At 37.6% G+C, this 22,714-nt stretch overlaps 2 protein-coding genes across 5 annotated transcripts in view; one reads left to right on the top strand and one right to left on the bottom strand.

The window, feature by feature from the left end:
* The window catches only part of ITGB1BP1 (integrin subunit beta 1 binding protein 1), an 8,706-nt gene extending 5,545 nt beyond the window's left edge, over window positions 1–3,161 (bottom strand). The window contains exons 1-3 of one of the 4 annotated variants that reach the window (XM_058836395.1): window positions 3,033–3,161; window positions 1,525–1,622; window positions 544–622 (exon numbers count right to left, since the gene is read on the bottom strand). In XM_058836395.1, the coding sequence (XP_058692378.1) occupies window positions 544–622; window positions 1,525–1,596 (151 nt within the window). In that variant the 5' untranslated portion in view covers window positions 1,597–1,622; window positions 3,033–3,161. Of the gene's footprint in view, window positions 1–543; window positions 623–1,524; window positions 1,626–2,245; window positions 2,417–3,032 lie in introns of those variants that run through there. The other 3 variants (XM_058836393.1, XM_058836394.1, XM_058836396.1) reach the window with 3 other exon arrangements.
* Window positions 2,879–22,714, top strand: CPSF3 (cleavage and polyadenylation specific factor 3). The gene is given in 19 exon segments (XM_058836390.1): window positions 2,879–3,228; window positions 3,230–3,345; window positions 3,854–3,917; window positions 4,321–4,418; window positions 5,367–5,495; window positions 6,245–6,422; window positions 8,006–8,095; window positions 9,081–9,231; window positions 11,467–11,642; window positions 12,172–12,330; window positions 13,503–13,649; window positions 14,601–14,753; window positions 15,159–15,267; window positions 16,000–16,098; window positions 17,163–17,257; window positions 17,804–17,891; window positions 19,580–19,649; window positions 20,213–20,309; window positions 22,270–22,714. Coding segments are annotated over 19 exon segments (2,334 nt in total). The 5' UTR covers window positions 2,879–3,015; the 3' UTR covers window positions 22,372–22,714.

Below are 22,714 nucleotides of genomic sequence, written 5' to 3'. Positions count from 1 at the left end.
ACGCACCCATGATACGGCACTGTTTATACCAATTCAAATTTGGAGTTAAAAACCTTGAATCAGAAAACATAGAAAAGCTGGTTCTACTTTTTGATGTCTATTTATTTCAAATTAACTGTTTGGTCGAACAGTGATACAGTGTAATTTTGTAAACAAGTAAAATCAAATGTTATTTCCATTATTTTGGTGTAGATGTAAACTTAGAAAAGCAGAAGACAGCCATCCAAAAAGCTGTACATGATTTGTGCTGGTAACAGACTGGTAACACAACTAAGTTCTTCCTCAGACACTTCACTTTGAAAACAGTGACTTAATCCTACATGGATTATTAATAATAGAGGCCTAAGGCTGTGCCTGCATGAATCACCAAGCTACCTAATAGATTCACTCCTGATTACAACATATCACTGAACTATGATAACACAGAATCACAGCAGATTACTGAAAATACCTGTCTTAAGCTTTTCTGGTTTTTGCCGTTTTATACAAAGACACAAAGTTAATCCTGCTCCATCCAGACCTGCTCAAGCTCTGATTACATACCTGAACTTTTTGTGGAGTCTGTATCTAGGCTGGCCACAGTACTAGACCTTGAAAGTCCCCCAAGACTGGAATCTACAGACTAAGATAAAAAAATCATCATCAGAAGAAAGCTACTGAGAATGTGTTAACAATGCACTTCTAGATGTCCTGCCTCAATTCTTTTTTTTTTTTTTTAAACCCTACATTTTATGTTCCAGTTTCTTCAGCAGAACTGGAAAATGGGGAGGAAAAAAAATACCACCTGTTTCTTTACTGATGTTCTTTCTGCCTCAGTGCAGACTGGACTGATAAAAGTTTATCAGAAACCCTTGAGAAGTCCACAGATATTTTGGAAAAAGGAGGAAATGACAGAAAAAGAGAAAATGAACCTTAAGGTTACGTCCAGAGAAAAAGGAAAAATAAACCTTAGGGTTATGTCCAAACTTGTCTGGTACTGCATTTTCACATGAAGAAATTGACAACTACATGCTTGTCACCAACACTTGAAATAACACAGCAGAAACAGCACCTTGGAAAATCCAGAATATTCAACTGATCATTCCAAAACCGATTAGACAAAACAAACACATTATTCAAAGTTAAGAATACTTTTAGAGATACTGAGAAACCAAAAAGTACTGAAGAATAAACTCATTCTTGGTACTTGGCACCAGGCACTCTCTTTAAAGACAAAATTTAAGAACAAATGTACTAATTTTGCTTCAAACCTTACTATGTGCTGCCAGAAAATCTTGTTTTTGTGCAATTTGCTGTGGAAGTGGCTAAGTGTTCATCTCAGAATCCATAGGCTTTATGATGGATATGTATTTTTAACTCTCATAACGCAATCTGAGGAATGGAAGTAGAAAGTTCTCCTTGTGGAAAATGGCATTTTATGGAAATCACATCCTACCATCAGTGCAAGTGAACCACTGAACTGGTAACTTGTAAGAAACCAAACTGCTTCACAAAGAGAACGAACGAACACCACATTCAGCTTACCTTGCTTTTAGTGCTGATTTCACTGCTTTGTGAGCTGCTGCTGCTGTGTCGCTTTTTTCCTTTTCTAAACATTTTTTCATAATTGGATCAAAGAAGATCTTCTAAGTAGAAAAAAATAAAAATTAAAGCCTGTCATATCATTACGGGAAGGAGGTCCAGGCAAATACCAGTGACTGCATCCAAAGTGGACAAAAAGCAGAAATTTGCACAGGACTCTGTGAATGGAGGTAGGAATTCTACTCTGGTGCTCTTCACGTGTGACTGGGGAAAGTTCCTCAAGCTCTCTGCTAAAACTTCCCTATCTTTCTGAACTGTCAAAAAAGGCTACTACCTAGTTTACAGACTGTGGAAAAAGTCAGTTTCTAATCCACTTACAGATTTAGAAATAAGGCAAAATTTAAAATTTATATTCCCACCTAAATGTATTAGGTAATTTTTATTTGTGACTTCAATCTAAGTGCCCAAGTGCCCTATAAAGTGCATACAACACATTCCCTGCTCCAATGACTGTGTTTCCAGAAAAAAAAAAAAAAAAAAAAAAAGCAGCAAAATCTATCCCTCATCCCTCCCCCACCGACTAAACACCCCAAACAAACAAACAAAAAGCCCACAAAAAAACCCCAACCTACTTTTGAAGAACTACTGACTGGAATACTCATAGAAGCCGCCATTACCACTTAACATATTTGTGAAAATTCAGAAGAATGAGTGGTACACTTACTGCACTACAACTGAATTCCTGGGACTTCTGAGCGCATTCCAGAAGCATATGTCATGTGCCAGTCCTACTACAACCCTGCTTCACTGAACATTTGGCTGGCCAGCATCAAGTAACAGATGCTGGCTCCCTATTTCTCTGAAACCCTATTTCTCGGCTTCAGAAACAATTATTTTCATTACAAAACTTCAGAAACTTTGAGCAGGTGGAAAGAAAGAGGACAGTGGGGGATGGCAGCCTACGGAAGACAGGTCACACTGCAGAAAATAATGGAAGAAGCACAAGGCGGAGCTGAGATGTGCGATGCGGTGATGGGTCTCAGTCCCTAGGCCGCCGCTGTGTCCGTCACTGGGTCCCTGGCGGATTAAAGCCACTCTCGGCAGCCAGCAGTGCCCAGGGCAGGGCTGCTCCCAGCACATCCCCGAGCCCCGGCCGCCCCAGCTTCAATCGTGCCAGCTCCTCCTGCACAGCGCCTGCGGCCGCAGCAGGAGCGCGTCCGCCGGTTCTGAGCGGCCGAGGAGGAGGAGGAGGAGGAGGGGGAGGAGGAGGAGGAGGAGGAGGAGGAGAAGGAAGCTCAACACGACTGCTCCGGACCCCCCTGGGTGCCTTACACGAGCCCTCAGCAGCTCCCGGGCTTTCCGTGGAGCACCTCTGCGCCTGCGGATGCAGGGAGCGGCCTGGGAAGCCGGGCAGGGCAGCACCGCATCCCGCCCTCGCTTCTCTCCCCGTTCCTCCCTCCGTCCGTGGCCGATAACCCGACAAGTGACAGAGCGATGAGGCCGCTGCTCACCGGGCGCGCCGGGCCCCGCTCGCTGCCGATGCCGCTCCCGTTCCCGAAGCCGTTCCCGCGGCCGATGCCGATGCCGTTCCCGATCCCGATCCCGATCCCCTTCCCGCTGCCGTTCCCGCTGCCGATGCCGTTCCCGATCCCGATCCCCTTCCCGCTGCCGTTCCCGCTGCCGATGCCGTTCCGGGTCGCGCGGGGCGGGCGCAGGCGCGGCGCGGGGCGGAAGGCGGCGGGAGCGCGGCGCCATGGCGGCCAAGCGCAAAGCTGAGGCGCTGATCCCGGCCGAGGAGAGCGACCAGCTGCTCATCCGGCCCCTGTGAGAGCCCGGGGGAGCCGCCGGGCCGGGGGCAGGGGGGCCGCGCTGGGGCCGGGCTGGGGCCGCGCTGGGGCCGGGGCAGCACCGCTGGGAGCCGCTTCTTCCCCTGGCGAAGGTGCTGCTGCAGGCTGAGGGGGTTTCTGGTAGCTCCACAAGCGTTGTTTTTGGGACAGCTTGAAGATGCTACTCCAAGCTTATTCCACCCGATTTGTTACTTAGGTGGACTTCAATTATACGTGTCAATAGTTTGAGACTCGAGTGCTCAGTAAAAAACAAGAGGCCAAAACAATTTCCTCAGACAGGTTGTTTTTATTTCTGCTGCGCTACTCAGGGCCTCATTTCTTTTGAGATAAGTACAGCTGTTCAGGTACTTTGCATAGCTGAGCTTAAAAGGGCCGTGCAGTTTTTATTTCTACAGAGAAATTACTCCCGGTGAAGGCATCCGGCGAAGTTACATCAGCGTGGTGTGGGTTGTTTCAGGCCTCATAACTCTGATATCCTTTTGCAGAGGTGCTGGCCAAGAAGTAGGAAGGTCATGCATCATTCTGGAGTTTAAAGGAAGAAAAATAATGGTAATTATTGCATGGATATATTTGTATGCCCTCTCAGTATGATACTTCAGATCACCAAAGTGATCTGGGATGTTGCAGGTTAAATTCAGCCTCTGCACTGAAGTCAGACACTGTCTAGAAAAGGCACGTTTTGTGGTGTTCTGGAGCAGTGTAGGATGTATGATGTTAGGCATCACAGAGGCTGTGCTGTAAAATGAAACCATATCCCCATATAGAATGCATGTGCTTCCAGCCCAAACCATTCTGCTTGAAATCCAATGCTAAAAGTAACATTTAATGAAGAAAAAACTTTATTGTGTGTGATGCTAAAAGTTACCAGTCAGTAATAACTATACCATAGCCGAGATGGAAGAGGGGTTTTTATACGTTCTGTTAGAGGTTTTAACTTTCTTTCATTTTTCAGCTTGATTGTGGAATCCATCCTGGACTGGAAGGAATGGATGCTCTTCCTTACATTGATTTGATAGATCCAGCTGAGATTGATCTCCTCCTCATTAGTCAGTAAGTGGCACCTAAAAGCACAGATAACTTGACGTCATGGTCTGAGCTGTGTTCACTTGTAGGTTGTTAAGACAGGCTGAAAATAGGGGTTATTTAGATGGTATGGAAAAATTCTAGTTTTGAGATGTTTTTAAAAAAGTTTGAAGCATCTCCATTTAGAATTAAGGACTGAATATTAAGGATGTTCATTCACTTTTGACATTGCAGCTCTTCTCTGAGGTCACTCTGGTTTCTGACTGTTTTATAACCTGGCCTGCTTTAACACTGTTGTGATAGCTCCTGGAGTGAGTTTTCTACACAAAGACTGCAGAAGAGTATTGGTTGTGTCTTTTGCTCTATTGGCTTTGAATTGAAAAAGTTCTTGGAGACTTAGACAGGCTTTGAATGTGGTTTAAGTATTGCTTAGTGGCTGAGAGATGAGAACTGTTTCTAAATGATGTAATCAGTAATAAAAATCTCCCCATAAAATCCTGAACTTTTGTGGTATGTGTTTGTTCTACCTGTATTTCAAAAGTAGTTTCTTAAGATAGTAGAAGTGTGAACAAAGAATTTAATTTTCAGGGATCATGTTTATTCTGTAGTGTGCAACATGCAAAATTAGGATCATATTTGTAGCTTTCTTGTATCTTTGATGTTTAGTGTCCCTGGTTGCTGTTCCTTTTCTCCCTCTAAATTTATATGGAAATTACAAAAAGAAAATAATTCTAATACTATGCATGTAAAACCTTGCAAATTAATGGAGAATTTCCTGCATTAGTTTTACCTTTTCTTGGTTGTGTTTCTAGTGACTAGTCTGCAGAACATAGCATCATTAACAGCAAGGTTGAAAATTCTCTTTCTGGATTTTCATGCCACCCTGTTAGTCCAGTGAAATAGTAAATTATAGATATTATATATTAGTGTTGTGTAATATGAATGTATTAATTGGATTTGTGTATCTATTTTAAGCTTCCATTTAGATCACTGTGGGGCTTTGCCATGGTTTTTACAGAAAACAAGTTTTAAGGGAAGGACATTTATGACTCATGCCACAAAAGCTATTTACAGATGGCTTCTTTCAGACTATGTTAAAGTCAGGTAAGCTAGCCTGGGGGGTGTCTCTTCCTGAATTATTTCTCCTAAATATCCAATGGAAAACTTAAGGTGAAGCTACCAAAAGTAGCTGGATGAACCTGGCTGTTGTCATAACTAGCAACATTACATGTATAAGTAATGAATCATCTTACTGCTTTGTGGATAGTTTGTAGTGAATTTTAAGCTCCTAAAGATAAAAGTCACTGTTCAGGACAAGGTCAGATTAAGTATTAAATATACAAAGAATGCTGTGTTACTTAGGTGTTGGGGTTTTTTTCTCTCTTACATTTTTGTTTTCTTGTGTTTCATGCCGTGACACATCATTTCCATGTGACGGCAATGGTCCTGAGCATATCTCAACTCAGCTCTTTTGAGCTTGGATCAGAAACCTGATTAACAGTCCTCTTTTAACTTGTTTGTTCTGGGCTGGTAGGAAAATCATGGGTCCATGTGGTTTTTGAGGACTGTTACAAGCTAAGTTACAGATCTCTGTCCAGCGCTGGGGATCTTATTGGCACTTTTTGAGAAATACAGAGCAGATTCTTAACTGAAAAGACTATTCTAGCATGGCCTTTCAAAAGGATACTTTAACTCTCCTTAGGTGAGCTACATTAGAGTAGCTGGACTTGATTTCTAACATAGGAGATGTGGTGTTACTGAATGGAAATTTAATTGTCAGTGGGGAAAACCCAGGAAATGTTTTTTCCAGCTGTTCAGATGAGCTGATATTTAGCCATTTCACTTATATCCAGTAACATCTCAGCGGATGACATGCTATACACAGAAACAGACCTGGAAGAAAGCATGGACAAGATTGAGACCATCAACTTCCATGAAGTGAAAGAGGTGGCAGGAATCAAATTCTGGTGCTACCACGCAGGCCACGTTCTGGGAGCAGCCATGTTTATGATTGAAATAGCTGGTGTGAAGGTATTTTCTCTTTATTGAAAGTTGAAATCAAGCCCAAGTACTAATGTAGTCATTAATTATTATTGTCTCTTATGTTCCACCACTGTGGCTGGAGCTGTCCAATAGACTTGGACTCAGGTCAAGGTGAGAGGCCTTGGCTTAGGACATGTATTTTCTCATTGATTAAAACAGGCAAGTGACACAGATCAGGTAAGATGTTTGGATTGTATGGGAGCCTAAGACAAGACTCAGACTTGGGACCACTAAACATGTAGTCTCCCTTGCTGGTCTGATCAGAGGCAGGTGGTAGCTGAGGCAGTTGTGTGGAAGATGCATTTTAGTAAAATCTGCGAACAGATGTTTGTTTCTGTAGTTCTCATTTATGTCCCTGCCTGTCTCAAGTGCTTAAATAGCATTTGTCAATGCATGTGAGTTACATTTTTCTCATAAGACTCCTATGCTAAAGTAGCTAAAGAAAAGAGATTATTAATTTTAAGCACAGAGATTAAGTAAATTATATAGTCATAGGCAGCACTGTGCCAAAACCAGATATTTGAAACATATCTCATGAATTGGAGTTCAGCAGGATGATTACTGTCTAAGGAAGGTTTCACACAGCCCTGAAGAGGGAAGAGAGAAAGTGGTTCTGAGGCTTGCTACTCTTTGTTCATCATTTATAGTGATTGAGCATTATGAGTTTTAACTTCAAAAAAACGTAGAAATAGAATAGGGTTTATAATTATCACAATAAAATTTAGATGTCTTAGTGTTTCTTTTTTGGGGTTTTTTCTGATTGAGGCATGATGAAGATTTCCCTCTTACTATGCATGACTCAAATAGATTTGGTTTCAATATCATTATTTTAATTAATTCCCTGTGATAGTAGTTTACCTGGCAGACCAGGTGTCTGCTGTGACTAACTGTATGTTATTTATTATTCACATTTTCATCAATGGAATTATTGTTAAATAAAAAAAAAGTCCGTTTTGAAACCATCAGTTTGGGTGCAGAGAGTTGCATTCCACTGTGCAGTTAAGAATCTATTAAAACTAAATAACAATTTAAAATTTCTTCTTCGTGTAATGGGGAATATGATTATTCAATTTGGAAAATGAATTAAATTACAGACTTAATTTTAGTATCTGAAAAAATTAAAATAATTTCAAATAAATAATTTCATTGGATTATTCATTATATTTGCATTCTGGTATGTAAATGCAGTTTGATCTTCAATTTACTTCGTCTTACGAGTTGCTGTATTTTATGTCTCTTTTTACTTCTTTGTGTTCAGTGCAAGTATGCAGAAGGCTGAAAATGGCACCTTGATATCTGAAATGAAAAATAAGAGCTTAATAATTGTTTACATGGTTTTGTTGGAATTATTGGAACTGCTTGGAAAACCTTTACTACTGAGATTTAAATACTTGTATTGTAGTACTGTTGACCTACTATTGTAAGTGCTGCTCACATAAGAAGAGTCTTATTTAAAGTACAGCTGACCCTTTTATCAAAAATTCATTAAAACCATTTTTGCACCACTTTTTAAAGGCTGCTGACTGGTAGAATCTATAACCAGAGCACCTGTTTCTCTTTGTCTCCAACAGCTGTTATATACAGGTGATTTCTCAAGGCAGGAAGACAGACACCTGATGGCAGCTGAGATTCCCAATATCAAACCAGATATTCTTATAATTGTAAGTTTTGCAAAGTTATTTCTTTCTGTTAGCGATTAATTATGGATTAGGGATATGACTTAGTTAAAGCCAAAACAGAGTGACAAAGGCAGGGGAGATTTAGTGGTAGTGATTTGTGTTAAATATCCAGAATACTTGGGTGTTCAGAAATCCAACATTGCTTTCCATTGTATTGAAAAGTCTAATTGTAATTTTATAATTCTTCTGATGAAGCTGCTTAAGACTCTAGACAAACCTTTCTGAGATGGGAGATTTATTAGATTTCAACTTGTGTTATACCAACCCAAATTTAGCCAGATGTCTCTTTTAGTAGGTCCTAACCTACTTCCAGATTTGTTAATAATTTGTCCTCAGTGGAGGTGCCCTGAGTGCTATCCATATTTTTGTTTTCTGAGTGAAATTATTTTATTCTGAATCCATGTTTGGAAAACATCAACTCAAGGGAAATTTTATAAGTAACACTTTTAGCTGGAAACAAACACTGGGAATTTTTGAAACTATTTCATTTACATGTCCCTTCTAGCTGTTCTCTGTAACTGACCATCTAATTTTAAGTCATATCAAAATCTTGTATTTTTTGTAATTCCTATATTTTGAGTCTGGGGTTAAACCATGGCACATGTACCACTGTGGGTTCTATCAGTGTGATAATCAAAGCTCTGGCAACATTTCCAGTTAGGAAAATAAGTGTTAAATTTGAAATCTCTTAAAAGAAGCGTTGAAATTAATAGCTCTAACTTGTTTAGTGCTAACAGGATTTGTCTCTGTAAATTGCTTGGAGGGATTTGGGGGAGGGAAAGCTTTGGTTATTTGCCTTGGCTGGGTGGTTTTGGGAACTTGGAGGTGGCTTTGACTTTTCCCTCTCTTTGACCTGTCTCCCTCCTCTCCCCAACATGTTAACACCAGTATGTTTCATTGGGTTCAGAGAAGATCAGGAATTATTCTCTGTGCCAGCCCTTTCAATGCTCTGTCTCTCCATTTTCAGGAATCCACATATGGCACTCACATTCATGAGAAGAGGGAAGAGCGGGAGGCGCGATTCTGCAACACCGTTCACGACATCGTGAACAGAGGGGGACGAGGTCTCATCCCTGTGTTTGCCCTGGGTCGAGCTCAAGAGCTGCTCCTAATCTTAGGTATGTACCTTCCCAGCTCCTCTTAATGGAAAGGCACATAAAGGGTTTTAGAATGTTTTCCCTGAACAGCTCTTCAGCCATTTTACAATGCGTTATTTGCCTGATAATTTAATATATAATGCATGTTTGTTCAAATGCAAAAAGTCCAGTAAACCAACCAGCAGTTCTGCTTTGTGAAGTAGGATGGGAGATCTAGAAAGGAAGAGGTGATGGTGTGGTAATATGTGCTTGGCTTTTGAATCTTTTTGAATCAGGATTTCAGCAATTAGGGACAATTATTACTAAAAGAAAAATAACCAGTTAAAACAACAACTGTATTACTTAAACTACTGCTAAAAAAAGGGCTGTATTTTCTTCCAAAGTTCTACTATTTTTGGGCTTTAATTCATAAACCTGTATGAAAAATGCTTTATAGGAAAAGACCATAGAAGACATTTTTAACACTTCTGAAGTCCTGATAATAATGAAAAATAAATTAGGCTTTTGAACAAAAATGAGTGAGAATTACTCCTGAACATAACAAGCTACTTCACATAAAATATATAGATAGTTGTTACAAGGTACTTCAGAAAAAAGCAGTTTAAAGTAAATTATTCCCAGGCCTCTTTGCTTCCTTTTTGCACATTTAATTTGTACTATGTTATGTGATTTTTTTCACTAGCCTTTCTGCTCATTCAAAGGCTGGCAAGATCAAAAGATAACTATCTCAAGCTTAAACTGCTTATATTTAGGGATGTTGAATATGAAGTGTTCCCTAAACTACTTGAAATTTTTCTCACTTTTCATTTTGGTTTAGCTCAGTATTAGAAACTAGTTTTTTTTCAAAATATCTTACTAGTCTATTCAAATGGTAACAAGAAATTCGGATCTAGGCATGGGGTAGTATTTGATGTTGTAGAATTATTTACGACTTCTCATTGATTTACAGGGGTATTTTTAATTTATAAAGAACATACAAACTGAACATTTTCAACCTTGTGTAGCCATTAGGGTGTAATTTGTTTGCCTGTCTTTGCTGTGTGTAGATATTAAAGTGAGTTTCTAAAGATAAGCTTGAAAATAAATCTAGGAGAGCTAGACATGCAATTGAATGCTTAATTAGGTAGAAAATGCAATTGCATCTCACATGCCTACGCAGTTGAGCCTGCAGGCTTCTGTGTTTATTTTTCTTCTTTCTGTAACTGTATGACAAAAATAAAATGCTATGTTATGGTGTAGAAAATTATGATGATGAATTCAGTTTGTGACTGGTTATCTCTTACTGGCTTTTTCCACCTTACACCTGAGCTTATTAAGGTAGCCATGGCAGTGAGCCCCTCTGAAATGCTGTGAGAAGCTTTGCCTGCAAATCAAAAATGTTAGGTAAAAGCACATTGTAAGATCATTGTAAATGCACAAATACAGTCAAAAGAGTGTACTGCTATTTTTGGATGATTGTGCCTCAATTGTGCAACATAAATATCTTTCAGACTAGCAGAACTGCATCCAAATGGAAAAAATGGATAAGTTACATTTGTATAGCTGCATTCAGATCTCTTCTTTGTGGTTAGGAAAGGTCATGGCTACTGTCATCAATGATAAAATAAGTTGTGCATAATGGAGGATCTTTTCTTGGTTTTGTTCCAGTTGGGCTTGTAAAATATAACTGTTGGTGCTATACAGGAAGGCTTGAGAATAATTGAGTGATTCCTTCTTACCTTGAACTCCATGGATTTGTTCTACAGAATGTTCATAAAGTGAATTCTCATTAACAAATCTGCGTGCAGATATCCCTGGCTCTTGGATGTATAATTAATATTTGACAGGGATAGTTGAGCTTTATTGTAGAGGTGTAATGTAACTTCTGTTGTCATAAATGTAGACTTATTAGTGTAGTATTATGTATACTTTATACCTTGTAGCTGAAGGTGATGGTTGATTGAAATTTGACCTGCTAAAAGCATCTGACATTCACCTTTGCCATGTTTGTTTGTTTGTATTGGTTGTATGCAGTTCTAGCTGGTGACTGTTTTAGAAAAGCAGATGAAAGCAAAGAGGCTGTGATGGTGATTTTCTGTACTAAAAATGAAAAACCTCATTGGTAAATCTGTTTTACTAATGTTTCTGAGAAGCACACACTTTATAAATAATCCTGCAGATGGAATTTTGTGTTTTGCTGTTTGGTGGCTGGGGTGTTGTTTTTATGTTTGTTTATTTGTTTCTTTTTTACTATTTTTGTTTGTTTTGGGGTTTTAGATGAATACTGGCAGAATCATCCTGAACTCCATGATATCCCCATATACTATGCTTCTTCTTTGGCAAAGAAATGTATGGCAGTTTATCAGACGTACGTCAATGCCATGAATGACAAAATCCGCAAGCAAATTAACATCAACAATCCTTTTGTTTTCAAGCATATTAGTAATCTGAAGGTAAGCTTGAGATTCTTACAAAAAGGTGAACATGACAGAAGAGTTCATATTTGCTGAATAGTTTGCATGTTTAATATCCTGATATCACAGAATATTCAGAGTTGGAAGTGACCCACAATGATCATGGAGTCCAGCTCTGAAGTGAATGGCCCTTCCAGGGATTGAACCCACAACCTTGGTGTGTTTTTAGCACCATGCTCTAGTCAGCTGAGTCAATCAATATCCTTAATATCCTAATATATTGATTAGGTCCAGGTTTATATCTTAGTTACCTGCTGTTCCAGTGCTTAGAGGGCTGTTTGAGGGAAGCTTATGCCCCAATAGTTTTTCCACTATAAATCCCTGTGCTTGCAGTTTACTCCTTGTGGGTATCAGTAGGAGGAATTTTCCTGAAAAGGGCACTTTTTGTGAGGATGGAGTATAATCTGTGAACATAGAGCCCTTCTTGCACGTTGTTCAAGGGTGCAGCTGGGCTGTCCTTCATTTAAATAAGTTGTGATATTCTGATATTCTCACGGTGTCTTTCTAGAGTATGGATCACTTCGATGACATTGGCCCGAGTGTTGTGATGGCTTCCCCAGGTATGATGCAGAGTGGCTTATCCAGAGAGTTGTTTGAGAGCTGGTGCACAGATAAGAGAAATGGAGTCATTATTGCAGGGTACTGCGTTGAAGGAACTCTTGCTAAGGTGAGCTGCTAATGTACCACAACCTCTTAATAACAGGTAGCATTCATGTTAGGTTTTAAAAGAATTGGTCAATAGCAAGTGTCTTTATTTGGTTTACTGACATTGTTGTTGGGAATGTATGAGTATGAAGTCAAAACTGATTGCTTTTGGCTAAAACTAATGAGGAGAACAGAAAATTTGCAGATGGTCATTTCCAGTAATATTATATAGAATAATCTTCTCTAGGGGCAGTTATCTTGTAATGAGAAAGAATGCTTGGTGCTTTAGACCTCTCCACTACTTAATTTTTCAAGAAGATAGCCCTAATCCTAGTTCTAGATAAGTTAATATTAAGCATAACACTTTATATTTATGTCAGAGACCAAACTGCCTTGTGCACCTTGTGCCACTGACCATCTGTAGGGAATAAAATCCTTCCAAATTCCAGCAGCTAAGGGCAACCACAGCATCTAATTTTACCTTTAGAAATATAAATTGTTGCCATTTTGATTCAATAAACTGCATTATTAAGATAGTAACAAACGTTAATAGTTAGCATTAGTTGACATTAGTAGTAGTTATGCTAAGGCTTGGTAGGCCATATGTAACCTGCAGATGAACTGTATAGCAGATATTGCAATGTAAGCAGTGTAACTAAGAGATAATCTAAGGAATGTACCTTTTGGCAAAACTTAAAGGTCAAAGAGATAATCGTACCAAGTAGTGAAAGAAATTAAGAAATTGTGATGATGAAGAAATCATGTAGAAAACATATAAAAACCCTGTGATTTTTCTGTGGAATGGGGCTCTGTCTTTGGACGCTAGTCCACAGGCTCCCGGGCCCTCAATAAAGCACCGCATAAACGACTTCGGTTGTTTGTGTTTTCTTCGGATCGGGCAACAAATCATTTACTTGCTACTGGTTTGATACAAGAGAGATTTATCTGAAAGAAGGATGAGCCCCCAGACCTGCTGAGTATGCACAAGATGAAATAGTATGTGTTGTGCATGTGTTTTTCATGTGTGAGCGTGTTTTCTGGTAAATTTGAGAGTTTTTTTCACTGATTCATATTTAATGTGGCTGCCACTATTATTTCATTGACTTTTTAAAATGTAAAACATTAGTTATATGGTGTCTATAGGAGGCTTTACTTTTTTTAATTAAAAAAAAATAAATGCTTTTTATTTTCTAGCACATCATGTCTGAACCTGAAGAGATCACAACTATGTCAGGACAGAAACTCCCCCTGAAGATGTCTGTGGATTACATTTCTTTCTCTGCTCACACAGATTATCAACAGACTAGTGAATTTATCCGGGCCCTGAAACCTCCACATGTGGTGAGTATCCATCATGCCCGTTTCTCCAGAGTGGGATTCATCAAACCAGTTCACAGCCTTGAGTCAAGGCAGGGACTGGTGTCTAGCAGTAGCCAGCATCCCTGTGCTTTGAATAATTAAAGGTGGAGATTTTAATAATTTTTTATCAAGTTATCTTAGCAAAGTAAAAATCAGCTTGTTGAGTGTCTGCATGTGGGATCCCTGGGGATGACTTTACAGACAATGGTGTAGACAATAACCTGTTTCAGCAATGTTTTGAGCAAGTAAGATGCAGTATGGGACAGCACTGAGTTGTGAACACTAGTATTAGAATAATTCATTGGAATTGGCCCTGAAAGAAATAAGAAAATAAGAAAACAGCAGTTGAAGGTATGTGCAGACAGCAAAAGACAAAGGCAACACTTTGAGGGAAAAGTGTGAGCAAATCATGGGAAGAAGGTGTGAACGACCAGAATATGAATAGGACTAGGATCTGAAACTGGTGGTTAAGCAATGTGCAAGCACAAATAAGAAGGAAAAAAATTATCACATAAGACAATTGACTTGGCTAAGAAAATTGTGGACTGTGATGCATCCTCTCAGAATTGTGTGTTTATATCTACACACAGACACAAAAATATAAAGATAGCAGACTTATGCAGAACTTAAATTAATACTTCCCTTTCATAATACAACAATGTATTTGTGTGTGAAAACTTAAATGGATCTCTGTAATGCAGTCTGTTTGATAGCATGGATTTTTCAACTAATACTCAGAGTTGTGAAATCCTACCCTTTGAATAATGCAGAGAATTCACAGACACAACTGTAATTGAGTTCATGTTTCCTACAGTGTGATCTCATGGAATTGCATTTTTATAAAGATGAGATAATATGGAAGTTTTTTTGGATAATTTGCTTACATGTTTGGTTGAACAAATAATTTCTGCTAAAAGGAAAACTTTTTTATAGATTTTAGTTCATGGTGAGCAGAATGAAATGGCCAGATTGAAAGCAGCATTGATACGGGAGTATGAGGATAATGATGAAGTTCATATAGAAGTTCATAATCCCAGGAATACTGAAGCTGTGACATTAAACTTCAGGGGAGAAAAACTTGCCAAGGTATGAAATCAATGTTTTCTTCTGTGGGGAACAGTATTTTCTTCTGGTGTAAAAACTACATGTTATTTTCCTAGCCTTTATTTTTGGTTTATTTCTAATTACATGTTTTCCAGGGTTTCAAAGTATGTGAGTGTTTTGTGTTTAGTTGTATTTGTGGTTTGGTTCAGGGATTTTTATTTTGAGGTTGATTTTTGTTGTTTTGGGTTTTTCTTTGGTTCTTCACTCTTAAAAAGTTTTCTTGTGTTATGTCTCAAAGTGTCTAGGTTACTCTGACCTTTTGTTTTCAGAGTTAATTTTGCACTCTGATTTTTCTGAGAGAACCGTATTTCATGTCCATAATTACTTGAAGCTGTGAATGCTTCAGATTGCCTTGTATGCACTATGCCTTTTGCTTTTTCTCTCCAGGTCATGGGATCTTTAGCAGATAAGAAACCAGAGCAAGGACAGAGAATTTCTGGAATCCTAGTTAAAAGAAATTTTAACTATCACATCCTTTCTCCATGTGATCTCTCCAGTAAGTACAGTGATGTGATCAGTGGGTAATTGAAACTTACTGTGCCATTAAATCACTTACATTAAAATACAATTCTGGATTTTTTCCTGCAGTTTTGTGTTTCATAAGCAATTAGTGAACATCTTAGTTTTATGTCTTATTTGCCGTAAGTTCGGAACTATTGTAGTGAGACAAAAGGTGTTTAACTTATTGTTCACTCAAATTTAAAATCTTTCCTTTCTCTAACAGAAAACAAGCAAAATTCCATTTCCCTTCTGGTTACTTAAAACCTTTTCCTCTGCATGAATATGCATAAAACATTCCAGTGAGAACCAAAAAAAAACCTCAATCAATAGTCCTACCATTTGCTAAAATGTCATTATTTTTTAATGTAAAAAGCTACAGAATAGAGAAAATATTTGTGTAGTCCTCCTATGATTTTATTACTCAGGGAATTGATCTAGTCTCAGAACAGGAGTTAAATCTAGGGTCAGAAGAGCTTGGGGGGAAAGCAGTTCTGCTGCCCTAGTTAAGTGTTTGTCTTTAATAGGAAAGATAATAAAAGAAGCTGGTTTCCTAACCACAAATATATTATTTATCTTATAATAGATGCTCCACCTTCCTCTTTATAAATTGCCCTTTTCAGCCCTCTTGTCTTAAAAGTGTCAATGCCATTATTTATCTGTATTGGCATTCTTAGGATGTAAATTCAGAGGGCTGATTTTTAACATGTACTTTTTAAAATGGTTTCAGATTACACGGACCTGGCGATGAGCACAGTGACCCAGACACAGGCCATTCCCTACACAGGCCCTTTCAATCTGCTTTGTTACCAGCTGCAGAAACTCACTGGTGCGTACTCTGGAGGACTTGGGCATCATTTATACTGGCCAGCTTTTAAAACAACTTCCAGTCTTCAGAGGTCTTCTGAGTGGAGATTTCTTCATGTTTTACAGCTTTCATTAGACTATGCAGCTTCTGCCAGATCCAGTTCATGAGTGTTACACAGCTTTGGGGGGGATTCTACTGTATTCATATTACAAAGTGATGAGCATATAGCAATATAGAGCACAGGCTGATTTCTGTCTCTCTCAGCCCCCAAAGTGAGTGCTCTGGCCAATCTGATAAAAACTTTATTAATTGTATCTTGTATCTCTAGCCCCAGATGGAATGGTTAATGTCATCCAATTAATCAAAACAAGATCTCTGCCCTCCTTGGTGACAGACAGCCTCTTCTCTGCCCCCCCAAGAGGAAGGAATTGGCTTTTCCTGGATGAGAAACCATTTAAACCTGACACTGATCCCCTGTGCCTGTCTCTGGCTTTCTCAAGTGTTAGGGTAGCTCCTATCTTAGGTACACGTGCCTTGCAGGTTCCTTTCCCAGATTTAAAGCTCAGAATTTTTTTAGTTCTCTAATGCCAGAATCTTAATTCATGTCACTAGTGAAGAGAACACCTATATTCAGTTGAGGTTCAGGTCCTCATAACCCAAGTGCTGCCAGGCACACAGGTGGTTTTTGTTTAAGCTGTATGCTTATGTGAGCAATGTGTTATCTTTTAAGGGGGTAAGAGCTGGTTACTTCTGCAAATGGAGCAGAATTAACTAAATTTCTCATGTGTTTTCTTTTTTGTTGGTCTACTCACTCAGTGTACTAAGCTAGTCAAATATGAGAATTCAAACCAAGTAAAATGGCCAAAATTAACTAATAAAAAAACCCAAAGAATCCAGAACGAAGAAAATAATAATGTCAGGTAAGGGAAGAGAGTATGGGGTTCCATTTTGTGAGCTACTCTGAGCAGTTGTCATAACAGACAACCCCTCTTATTCTTAAACTGACCTACTTTTTTATGCAAGTAAAGTTCGTCTTGCTTCCAGTATAATTTCATTATTGCTAACCATTTGTTGTCACTTCTTAGGTGATGTAGAAGAAATAGAAATCCAACAAAAACCAGCCCTGAAGGTTTTCAAAAATATTACTGTGATCCAGGAACCAGGCATGGTAGTCCTTGAGGTGGGCATTGGTGAGGGAGAAAGAAGTATTTTGTTCTCCAGTTTCTTCAAAATAATACCATAGAGATACCATGAAGAATTCAATGTTTTAAGGAATTTTCTGTTGTATGACAAATGGAGCAAAGGCTAGAACAAAGTTCCCCTTGAGCTGTGGTCCTGTGTTATTTGATTTATCCAGTGCCAGTTTGTTTTTTTGCTGTATCTCATATGAGTATAATGGCAGATTTGGTGCCCTTTTTTTCATTTGGCAGATAGTAATTGGAAATAACATCAAATGGTGTTCCTTCCTCCCCCAAAGAATTGTGGTAGTTAATTATTTTGTAAATGTGCTCAGAAACATTCAAAAGCTTGAATTTTTCATGGGAAGTTACTGGAATACACCCAGTTAAAAGTAGTTAATCATTTGGTGTGAAATGTATGACAGACATTTGAAGCTGGAATTCAGAGAAAAGGAATAAAAGAGAATGCAATTAATATTACATTGTCTTTACGCTGCATTATTCACTCAGTCTAAATCATGAATTATTTTTTTTTTTTTGTCTTCTAGTGGGTGGCAAATCCTGCTAATGATATGTATGCAGACACTGTGACAACAGTGATACTGGAAGTTCAGTCAAATCCCAAAATACAGAAAGGTATAAGTTTAGTGTATGTTTATTTAACTGAAGCATTTCTTCCAATTTTTTTTCTTTTTAAATTAAATCAAGCTTAGAGGGAAATAATGCCTTCCAATAGAATGCAATCCCCTTATTGTATTTCCTTGCTTTATGGAACTTACTAGGGAGTAAAAATTTCTACTTAAAAAGAAGAATTACAGGTTGGTCTTCATTATTTGTGACATGTTCATTTGTGGAGACTTTCTCTTACATGGCAACCAATAACTGGCTGTGGAAAACATGGCCTTATTTAAAATAAGTTTTAAATCTTATACAAAAAAAATTTATAGTGATTAAATTTTGTATGGCCCAACACAGGCCATTTTATGATTCTATGACTCTATATGAATAAATAGGTGTTTATTTTCACTGGATTACCCCTCATCTTTTTATTATATATTTTAACAGTTTTGTTTAAGAGCATAGCAGTCAGTGTTCCTTAGGTGTTTAGTCCCATAACTGACTCTGCACATTTGTTAAAAATCCTTTCACCTGAGTTTATGAATTCCCATAACAGTTCTTACTTTGTTCGGGAGTAAAAATTTTGGGTCACCTTGACCCAAAGAAATTCTGAGTGTAATTTTCTGATCTTGGTTGTGATAATTTTCAGTATATATTAGCCCTTCTGAGCATGTCCTCATGTTCTGCTGTATGAAATGAATCAAAAATAGAAACTTTATTTTTGAATGATACTTTGACCTCCACTTTCTTTTTTTCTTTATACAGATGGAAAAAAACATTTTGCTATTTTGCAATTTTTTTTTCTTGTTCTAATATCTGCCTTAGCCTGATTTTTCATAGTCCACACTTTCTCTGTATGATTTGTTAGTGACAGTACCTAGATTTCCACCCTCCACCACCCTGAAATTAATTCTTTGTATTTTTATGTTCCTTTTAGCATTATCTTCCATGTTGTTTTATGGTTCTGATTTTGTCAGCTAATCTCAGATGTGGCTTCTTTCAGGATTTTGTTTGTTCTTATTTGGGATAAAAACATTCAAAAGAGTTCTTGCAGTTGTGTATTTTACAGTATGTTCATAGGATCAAAAGATACATTAACAAAATATATATTAATAGCTTAAGTTATTGTTGCTTAGCTGACCATGTGCCTGTGTTTACCTTATTTCCAGGATAAAACTAAATCTTGTTTAGTATGTTCAGTTACTGCATCTTATCTAAGGAATGGTAAATTTTAATATATTTATGCAGGTTTTTTTATTATTATTAAGATTTAAGCTTGGTCACTTGCGGTTGTAAAGCTTTTCAAGGAATTTCTCAGAAACTTACGACCGTGTTCTGAATTCTTCAACTGGTTTAGAAGTACCAAAAACCAGTTTTTCAAAAGACTTAAAGTTTTATGTATCCATCAATGAAAAAGGTAGATTTAATGAGTGTTAACAATAAACAGGAGAAGTAAAAAGTCAGAATGTGAATTACAAAATTTTTTATTTTAAAATATGGTAAGTACAGAAATATATAATGGAAATGTATGCATTTCCTTGACTATCATAGTTTTTTTAATATATTTTTAATAAATTGTTTAAACATACATCTTTAGTTATTGGATTGTTTTGCAGGAAAGTCAGTTTGTGAATAGCATCTATCAATTAGCCATTTTTCCATCCCAGTAAATGCCTGTGAAAGTAATTTTTTTTATTTCTTTTCAGCTGCAGTAAATAAGATTTCCAAAAAGATAGATATGGATGTATATAGGAAGAGAATGGAGATCATGCTTCAGTAAGTTGGTATACATTTTTCTAAAGGAAAATGAGCACTGTTAATTATGTAAATAGAGTAGTCTTACTATGAAAGGGTTTAAAGATAGTTATATAAAAATATTTCATGCAAATTTACTTCAGTCTTAATTTTTGTGAAGGTCAGGAATTAAGTAAAGAAAGAGGTATGGTAAACAGTTCTCAGCACCATTAAAATTTTGAATACAGGGCCCAGTTATATCTTCCAGAAGCAGATTTTTAAGTTGTCTCCAAATATTATGCTACAAATGGTTAATAAAAACAGCTTGGGATCACATCTCTTTTAAAACTTTCTCTGATATGTATTCTGGTTTTTGTGTAGAAATCTTGTCTCTTTGAAAATCAAAGGAATCCTTCCCTTTGTTTATGATGAGGTTATTTGATACCCTCTGTCATAATAAAGATTGATACTTTTAATTACATTGGAGTGAGTTAAATAATAGTTGCTGAAAGATGATCCTCACCTGACAAAGTGACCCCAGGGTTAATAAGAAAAACCTAAGTTGGCTGTTTGGCCACAGCTTACACTCAGGATCTTTGCTTTAGGGATATGTTTGGAGAGGACTGTGTGAGTTCCAAAGATGACTCTGTCCTGTGCATCACAGTGGATGGAAAGACTGCCAACATTTCCCTGGACACTCGGGTATGTAAAGCAAAGCACTTTTGTGTGTGCTGTGTTGAGCAGTCCCTTGTCTGGCACACAGTGCTGCCTACACTGTCATGTACTCACTTGCTAAGGAAGTGTACTTGGTATCAGAACAGAGAGCATTCTTAACTAAAAAATGCTAGGAGTGTTTAAGCAACAAATGCAGCACAATTGGGAAAATCCCCAGTATTCTTCAGCAGCTCTGAGTTAAGCCACAATTTTTTTTTTAAATGCTTTTAAAGCGTGGCTCTGGTCTGAATAATTGAACAGTAGGATTGTTGCTAATAATTTTTCTGTCATCTTGATCCTTTTGGAGCTAAATTTAAAGCCTGAAATACTCACAAAAAGAAATACTTTATTAATTTACTAGTTTGGTCCAGAATTGGATGTCGTACATGTTAGAAGTGTGCTTTAAGAAGCATCACACCTAGTTATTTGAATAATATAAAACTGTAAAGAATGGTTAAAGCCATGTCCTTCATGTTCTTAAGCATTTTAAGGTGTTGGCTTTCTGTCATTAGTAACTAGTAACATATTAAACATAGCTTGTATATTGCTTCTATTTATAGTAATAATACAATGTAAATTAATTCTATGGAGTAGCTCTCACATGCTCTCCTTAAGGGGTCACAGCAAATATTTTAGGTGTTCTACAAGCCCAGAAAAAAATGTTGGCCCCTGCCAAAAATTTGTTACCTATTGAAACAAAACAAGTGAATGTTAATTGCCTTAAGAGAATAGTGAGTTACAGTGGTTAACACACAACTTGTGCCATCTCTTTTCAGTTCTTTAATAAACATTGCTGCATTTCAGTTTGTACAGAAAAATACAGGACTTGTGAAACAACTCTTGAAATAAAGTAACTAGACTAGAAAAGAATGCATACTGCTTAATCAAGAAGTTTGATTTCATTTTTATAATTCATCATTATTGTTAGAAGATTTGTGTAGTGACCCCAATGGCAGTTCAGTTACAACACAGTATATCTTTGTAGTAGTTACTGTACAAGTGTGTGTTGGCAATGGCAAGCTTGTGCCATGGTGAACCAGATTTTACAAGGCAGATCTTCTATCCTTCTTCATGTGTATATCTATCTTCTAGAACTTCAGTGGCTTTAAAATAAAAAGCTGTTTAGTGTAGATCTGGCTGGTGAGACATGTGGATTTATTTTTTCCATGTTAACACAGTGCTCTCACAGGTAACATAACTTTAACAACATTGCTAGATAATGTTAAATTCATGTTTGCTATTTTAAGTGCCTTTTCTCCTCCCCACCAAATATTTATGGTTGGAAAGAGTTACTTGATCAGAAGAGTAACAAGTTAATGCTGAATTAAAGGAGGTATAGTCTTAGAGTGTAGAAAGGCCACAGGACCAAAAACAGTATTACTACTCAAATGCTGCCCTTTGTTTGAGGTGGAGCAGTCAGGAATGTAGATCGTTTCACATTTGGGGTGGGCGTTTTTCTCTAGGAAAATTTGTTTTATTAAAAAATTGATTTATTTGGATTATTTTTGTGTAAATATCATCAAGTGTGTGGGAACATTGGTGTGGTGCCTGTACCTCTACTGACTGCATGTGCTTTGCAGTGTTAATCCAATACAGTGTGAGTGAATTCACAGATAAAACGAAATCTCCAGGAGCTGAATCTTGTGAGACTTTATTTGATTTAGAGTGCAATGTAATCCACAAAACTTAATGCATTTTACATAGCAGTTTTGAGCATGAGACTCGAAATTAAGCTTCTTTTTCCTCAGAGGACTTGCTTAAGTCTTCTCCAAAGTCCTCTACATGCTGACAGGCCACTGAAAAACATACAGTTTTGATAACTGATTATCAACATACTCCTGATAATTTCCATGACTACTTTTTCCTTTCCCCTTAAGAGAGTTCTTTGCTTGCTGAAAGGGAGCATGCCGTGCCAGTTGTTGTAACATCCTTCTCTTTCTGTTCCCAGACGGTTGACTGTGAGCCAGGAAGTGAAGATGACGAATCCCTTCGTGAAATGGTGGAACTGGCAGCACAGAGGCTTTATGATGCCCTCAGCCCTGTATACTGACCTCTGTAGATAACCTAGGATGTCTAAAAAAAAAAAGAAAAACAACAAAAAAACACTTTAAAATTTTCAGTTTATTTGGGCTATTTTTCACGAGTAAATAAATTTTTCTTAAGTCAAAGGATTAAATTCTGTGAATGTGAAAGTGCTGATAATTTCACATAATGGATCAGCAAGCTCATAACAACTGTATTGGTGCATATAGATGCAATTAAATCAGGCAAACTGTGCTTATGTTCTCTTATGTGCACATATGAGAAATAATTCATAACCTGATACAGAATTACAAAGATTAAATGGAGTTTTGTATTTTTGAATATTAAAGCCAGTTGGAGAATAAATTGGA

Source organism: Poecile atricapillus, chromosome 3 (genome assembly GCF_030490865.1).
Source record: "Poecile atricapillus isolate bPoeAtr1 chromosome 3, bPoeAtr1.hap1, whole genome shotgun sequence".
In the NCBI taxonomy this organism is placed as follows: domain Eukaryota; kingdom Metazoa; phylum Chordata; class Aves; order Passeriformes; family Paridae; genus Poecile; species Poecile atricapillus.
This window is presented reverse-complemented; position numbering and strand designations above follow the sequence as displayed.